Source organism: Arachis ipaensis, chromosome B2, assembly GCF_059453495.1.
Source record: "Arachis ipaensis isolate K30076 ecotype BB chromosome B2, ASM5945349v1, whole genome shotgun sequence".
In the NCBI taxonomy this organism is placed as follows: Eukaryota; Viridiplantae; Streptophyta; class Magnoliopsida; order Fabales; family Fabaceae; genus Arachis; species Arachis ipaensis.
Window position 1 is genome coordinate 65510679 of NC_142437.1, and position 7800 is coordinate 65518478.

The 7800-nt window shown below is 33.9% G+C and overlaps 1 protein-coding gene across 1 annotated transcript; it reads right to left on the reverse strand.

The window, feature by feature from the left end:
• Positions 1-209: 209 nt before the first annotated feature.
• Positions 210-7464, reverse strand: LOC107625341 (alpha/beta-Hydrolases superfamily protein). Its single transcript, XM_088506311.1, has 11 exons — positions 7002-7464; positions 6663-6730; positions 6345-6415; positions 5365-5598; positions 3386-3549; positions 3251-3306; positions 3023-3075; positions 2824-2938; positions 782-879; positions 522-649; positions 210-429 (listed from the first exon to the last, which is right to left on the reverse strand). Exons 1-10 carry the CDS (start codon positions 7124-7126, stop codon positions 578-580), a joined length of 1056 nt encoding a protein of 351 aa, XP_088362437.1. The 5' UTR covers positions 7127-7464; the 3' UTR covers positions 210-429; positions 522-577.
• Positions 7465-7800: the final 336 nt, after the last annotated feature.

The following is a 7800-nucleotide window of genomic DNA, read 5'->3' on the forward strand; positions in this document are numbered from 1 at the left end:
AGAATTTCTCTTTTTCTTCCTGTTTCAGCATTTAGAAGGATATGGTATGCACTAACTGAACTCCACATGTCTTCCCGATTCTCAAGACGCTAGGTTAGTGAGCAGATGAATATGACCCAACTCGCACACTATATTTGTTTATCAGGTTCTGATTTTTTAAAAGCATTTTAGAAACCCGGTATTTAATCACTTTCAGAAAAGCCGATCAGTTTAAGAACTAATTTGTTTAATATCGGTCTGCTTTGGTTTGGTTATGGTTAAATACATGTAAACACGTAATGCTTTGTGGGATATAAATATGGCATCTACTTTACATATACATACATATTTTATACATAGTCAAGAATTATACATAGCCAAAACTTTAACTGCTGCTTCACCTAAAACAAATAAAGAACTTACAGGGACGTCATGACCAATGCTTCCACCCTGCAACCAATTCATTTTCAGGTTTAAATTAATATTAGCATCATTGCATCAATAAGATTTAGCTATGGCTAGCTGAACATTTCTAGACCTACCTGTGCAAAATGTATAAGGCTAAGTGGGAAACACATAACTCTACGGACAAATGGATTTATGTAAGAAAATGATCAATCATGTGCTGTATGACATCTGCGCCTTCTATGTGTGAGCTTCGGTCTTTGACCTGTAAAATAGCAATTTTAAACTATGATGGACAAGTGCAAGTTAAAGGATCTATGCCAAAGAAATATAGTCGGGTTTAAAATGAAATACTGCTATAATAATCGACAAGCATAGTGGACTGCGAAACACAAACCTGTATAACACTATGCGCAGCAAACCTCTGTCTGCTACTGTGGAAGCTAACATCTACTTTTTCCCAAGACACACGGGATAAGCCTGTTACAAGCTCCTCTGCAAGCATTCATTCCAGTTACAATCTTGTAATTTGGAGAAATGTAAAGATGCATGAAAGCACACAAGTGACACGATTTTCCAAATTCAAGGATAATTACGAAACCTTGTCCCTCAAGTGGGCCTGGCTAATACCACTGAATGTCTAATAAATTTGGGTTCTTCAAAAAGAATTATTCAACAGAACTAGACACTCAGATCAAGACCAAATTTTAGTGGTCCCACTTATCATAGCTCCAATAAATCTTTAAGGGATAAACACACGTTTGTGAATGTCCATTAATGTTATTCAAGAAATTTACATTTATTGAAATATTTAGGGTGTACTAAATAGTTTGCTTTCTTATTTTCACAAACCAAAAATGAATTTGAAAACATGCTAGGTTAAAAACTTTAGGTAATGATTTCTGGAAATATTTTCTGAAGAGAGAAATATTGAAAACACATTTTGAATTTCCATTGTTTTCATTTTTAAGTCTCTGAAATTGAATATGTTCTTATCAGAAACTTCCTTTCACTTTTTGCGTTTTGTTAGTAGCTAAGTAGCCCTCTTTTACTGGCACGACATCAGTGAAGAAGACAAGAAGTATACTTTACCCTTTTATTACTAGTTAGTTTAGTGAAAATTCATAATATTATAAGTATTTAACTATATATTATTTTGCATTGTAAATATGCAATTTGTATAAATTTTAGATTAGGTTTTGTTTTAATTATATATTATATCATGTGTACATTATATAGGCATGATGTGTTACTAGATACTACTTTTGTCTATTTTAATTTTTATTTGTACAATTTTATTTCATTAATATTGAAATAGACACTATTTAAATAAATTATAAAAATTTATATTCACAAATGAAATTAGGAAATATAATATATTATTTTTTATTTTTATGAAAAGAATATATATTTTATAATTTATAAACACATAATCTTATTTTTGTTAATTTGATTTTGAAATTACAATTTGAACATAGATCAACCAAACATATTTTCAGTGTCCTATTAATTTAAAACAAAATCTACTTTGACAAATGCTCACATTTCCTAAACTTTGAAAATTTTGAAGTAAGAATCATTTTAGGAAGATGAAATCAGGAAATATTTTCAAAACCAATCAGCTCTAATATTCATAAACAATTATTTATTTCAGAAGATCATTAGATGAGGCAACAAGAAAATGGATTTTCATTAAATAAGCAATGCAATACGATTCTATTTGGAATTGAACATGGACAAAGCAAATCTGCAAATGTCATTCAATAAACAAACGGATATCAGTTAATCATATTCCTAGTATTCAAGTAGTATTGATTCACCAATGATAAGAAGAGAGTGGCCAAGTGTTAGAATATGCAGTATCAGCAGAACACGAATAGAGGAAGTAGTATAGAATTATAGAAGAGTAGGAGAGAGTAGAAGAGACTGGAACAGAAACACAGGAGCCGGAGGATATCAAAGGTGATACTCTCCCACTCTGAGATTTCATTGAAAAACTAAGTACTGAAAAGGAAGGAAACGAGGTAGCATTCAAGAGGCTACTACCCTCTCCTTTCTTTTCCCTCCTGATTCTTCAACCCCCCCTCCCCCCCCTTCTTCTTTTTTCTCTTTTTTTTTCTATTTCTTCTGTACACTCTCAATCTTGTCTCCTATAGCAGAATTCATCCTCACTCGTGCCCTCCCCAATAAGTTTTCCAGATGTCCTATTTGTTACCTCAGATGGTCCCATTCTATTGTAAATAAAAGGCAAAGGAGCTATTTTACCACTTTCTTCTCTAACTAACTAAACTGCTTCTTTCCCTTCATTCTTGTTTTCTTTATTTGGGTACTTAACACCTAGCAATGCATGCAAGGCAATTCGTATTCGAACATACAAACCAACTACAACAGGTATGGAAAACACTACTATCTATTGTGAAACAAACAGTGGATACACACCTTCTATCTTGTCAGAGCCATTATCTTCTGCCGACTCATACTGGTTAGCATCTAAAGCTTTGCAGTGCTCTTCATACACAACATGTGGATATTTTTCATTCAGTGATTCCTCCCACTGCAAATAAATATTTGAGTCACTGCATAGAAGCAGAGGATCTGTTGAGCCCGATAGCAATACAAAAGGCATGCCAGGAAGTACCTTTGGGAGTTCACTATCACGTCTAATGGATGATGTTCTCCAGCCAACAATATCTAAAACCTTTATAAGGGAAAACAAACCTTTATAAGGGAAAACAAAATATGAAAGGTTCTTGTGTGTGTGTGTGTGTGACAGTGTGTGTGTGTGTGTGTGTGTGTGTGTGTGTGTGTGTGTGTGAGAGAGAGAGAGAGAGAGAGAGAGAGAGAGAGGAGCAATTATAAAGGATACGATCATATCCCACATTTGAATAAACAACCCGGCGTTTGAAAGCACGCAATGCAGACCTGCATAAAGTAAAAAAAATCATCCGACAGGTACGATGATAGATCAAAGGAAACTGATACAAGGTTGCAACAAACATACATGAAATAACATCCATCACAATCTTCAACCATGCGTTTAAGCAATGGAGGTTTTCCTCCATCATCATCTACTAGGAAAAGATGCTGACCTGTCCTCCTAAAAATCCAATGAATAACACAACTTGCAAGTTTCTCAAAGGCAATTACGCCAAAAAGAAATGGAACCTGAAATTTAAAATCCAATTAACATATTTATATCCCAAAAAGATGCAATTACTCTATGTTCATCAATAACTTTATGGACGTTCTCATGTTGAGTTCTTAATTGAAATTTCAAGATGGAAACTTTTGATGAAGCTGAACATATATGCAGCACTCTAGAAGAACACATTCATAACAATCTCTCAAGTGAAGTACATAAATAAAGTCCATTTTGTCCACTTCTAAGTGTCCCTTAAGATTCCTTTTTGATTTGATACCCATGGACTGAACAAAAATATGCTCTATGACAAAACTCCGTATGGCATCCATTGATTCATGCAGTCAACTCCATATATTGGAAAAATGCTTTGTTTATGTTGACATTTTAACAAACCATCAATTTCCCTATTTTTTTAGAAAGAAAAAAGAAAAAGAAATTACCCTTTCCCATTCAGGCAATAAGAGAAGAAACATGAGATGGTATATGGATAAAAATGAGTAAATAAAAAGAAATAAGGTAATATACTCCAAAGAGATGTTTTTGGATACTCTCCCCAAAATATCAAAATATGGTTCTAGGCCATATGGTTTGATGGCATCTCAATCTTTCTACAAAAACATTAATGAGATTAGAAAATGGATTCAGATAGTGATTCAAAATGGAGTGGGAAGGAAGATAAACCATTATATTCTAGACAAGTATAATTCCAGTAAATGCATCAAGTTCCTTTTCACCCACTTTACACTAACATTTTTCAGTTGTTGGATGATGACAGAGAATTTGAGAAATTGGCAGACAATAAATCAATCATCCAAGCTATCTGGTTCAACAACCAAATCCAGAAGACAATTAAACTGAGAGAATGTAAATTAGAGGGAAGACATGACCTTGTTCTTAGGAAAAGTTATATAGGAATTTGTTATGTACTTAAAAGGAAATCGAAAATCACAACCTAAAAGTTAGCCATTAATGGGGAAGAACCACTCCTTAAATACACATCAAGCATTCCATACTATTCCATGTGGGACTATGGGCACCGCATTATTACCATGTCCCTAATAGTACACCACCCTTGCAAAGCCGACATTCTCAGTGACTTTCCTCTATCGACACTAATCCAGCGGTAACAACTCAGCTATCGGCTATCAATATCTGGTATTGACCTTTATCCAGCCTATAGATATTTTCATGGTACCAACAACTTGGGCTCTAATACCATTGTTAAGTAACTAAGGAAAACAAACAATTGAAGGGAACAAACCACTCTCATTAGATACAACATCAAACATCCCATTAATCTCATACTACTCAACCGGGGACTTTGGACAAGAGGGCATCCCATAATACCCAAGCTCCAAAAAGAACCATTACACTGGCACTCTTTTTCGTATCTAAGAAAAATTATACTAGGTGATTTAACGTATAAACAAAGAAGTTGGTGCTAGCCAACTACAGCCTCAAAATAAGCAAAGAATTCCGATTATATTTGCACTCGACATAAATATACCACATGTAAAGTCTCATGGTCACCCCCTCCCACTCTGGTAATGGATCCTCTTGGGGCAACTTTCAGAGCGGAATTAACAGATTTGGTTGCCATTTAGGCAACATATAGGTAGGGTTATACATATCGTAGTATTAGCTTCTATTGGATGTTCTACAGATGGACTTTTAAGCAGGTGTTATTTTGGTAGATATGCAGCAAAATCAACATGCCTTGCTAAATGCCTTAATCTCTTAGGAATTTTCTTTCCATATTGAGAAAATAAAAAATAAAATAAATAATTGCTTTTCTACTCTAAAGAGGTCAATTTTGAATTTTGGATACTTTGTTGTACCTGCTTATTGCCTCTTGATCCCAGATGAGGTGTAGCAACTGTAATGAAATTGATAGCCTCCAAACCACACAATTTACCGGCTGAGTCCTCCTTTCTTTGTTTATCGCCATTATCTTCTCTTTCAGGTGGCCTATATAACTTTCCAATTGCATATCTTGCCACTAGTCCTCCCACTGAATGTGCGACGAAAGATATCTTACGCATATTTGGCTTTCTTCTAACCACTTCACGGACCTAAAAAATAGATGTGTTGTTAACAGCAACACCAATTATAAATTCAATGCCAAGATAGACATACCACATACATGTGTAGAAAGTAATGATCTCAAATATCATATCACACATAATACACAGATCTGTTTGAAGCAAAATCATCATATGAAAATTGTCCATGTCGAGTATGCATGTGATATTAACTTATCAGCTTTCTTGCTTGATATAATGGATAGACTGAAATTCGTTTCTCCAAATTTACGATGACAGATTTGCAGCCTAAAACATGAGAACATAAAATATCCCATGATTCATGCAAAGGAACACTTCCTCTTTAATTTTCATTCATGAGAATTTTATGAATGTTTCACAAAGTAAACTTTGATTACGGTGTACTTATGAGTTCCATTCTAGAAGGAAAGGGAGGGAAGAAGTTGGTAGAGTAAAATGGACTCCTGAGACACCTTCCCTTTCCTCATCTTTCCAAAATAAAACTCACAACCGCAGCATTAGGTTATGAAATATCAGAGGAATGGAGAGATGCATAATCAACTGCAATATAGTTGATATTATAAATGAAAATGGAATTGTCCCAACACCATTTCTTACCATCGAATTCTAAACATAATATTTATAATGTCTAATAATTTTAACGATGCCAGTTTTGGGATATATAGTCTCTGGTATTTAACATTATAAAATCAGGGGTAGTTCACTTTCAAATGAAACACTAATTCAGAAAGAAAACGTGTTATGTAGTTACTAACCTCCTCTGCCAATCGCTCTCCCATTACATCTACACCATCTAGTGTCAGCTTAGACACATTTCTTTCGCTACCTGGGTTTTAAGGAAATAGTTGAAAATTAAAATCAAGCACAGTGCATAATATTTCAAGACAAGTCTTGTCTCCCGAAATTCATAAAAAATGAGACTAAAGGATTATCTTTTTTAGGCTTTTGGTGTCTAGACTAGAGGAATATCTTATACTAGAAAAACAAGCTCTTATCATCATCATTAAAAAGCTTTTGAAAGTAAATAAGTAATAATAATATATCATCGGAAGCAAAGGGTTCTTAGTTCTTACAGTGAACAAACACTTCATCAGGAAGCTCTTGAACAAACTGCTCTGCAGCGAACTTCCAATCCGTTGCACTGCATCAAAAGACCGTCGAATTCAAAACATGAATTATGTAATGAAAAAATTAAACAAAAAAAGAAAAAGATATATCAAGCAACAAAAGTTATCAATTCACAACATCTCAAAATTCCAATTGAGTGCCACAACGTAAAGCCTTCAAACTTTTCACATATGAACATCGAAACAAACGCAATCGAGAAGTGTCACTACAAAAACGATCGGTGTTTCATAGATTTACAATAAAAAAAGGAACTGAATAGAAAAAGAAAAAAAATTCGATCACACCTTCCGAGAATTCCATTGACCATGACAACGAGATGATCAGCGGAGGAAGAATCCGAAGATCTGGAGCTCCACACGTCGCGGCTTCCATCGACGGACTCCGATGTGCACACCTCGTTCTTCTCCATAGGGTTTAACAAACGAGGGTTCACTTGGCCAAACTCGCTCGCACAGAAACCGCAACTCGGGAAGCGGAAACGAGGTTCCGACAGCGCAGAAGATCAAGAAAAGAAGCAACTGAAGTTGTTCCCGGTAATAGAATTTTCTCGAGACAACGGAAGAGAAAGTGCGAGAAATGGAAAAAGAGAATCCCGAGAAGAACTTGTTAGGATTTTATTCGGATTGCATTTAAAGGAAGAAATAATGGTTACTTGGTTAGTTGGGAGCGATAGAAACCCCAAAGCGAACTAAGAATGCTTTTTAATTCTTAAATAAAAATAAAAATAAAAATAATAAATCTATCTACTTTTCTATCTATCCATCATTCCATCTCTATTATAGGAAGTTAGGAATTAGTGTAAAGCCTGTCCGTACAGTGAGTGTCTGTTTAGATTACAGTTTATAAATAAAAATTTGTATAGAATTAATTTTGTAAACTTGATTTTGATGAAAAATAAATTTGTATTAACTATAATTTATATTTGACAATTTTTGTATCAAAATAGATTATAATAAAATAAATATTATTTGAATTATATTACTCAAAATCATTTTTAAATGAAAAATTACTAAAAAAATATTAATTTAAATAATTTTTTATATTATCCTATTATTTTACTTTAGATATTTAAATAAATCTTAT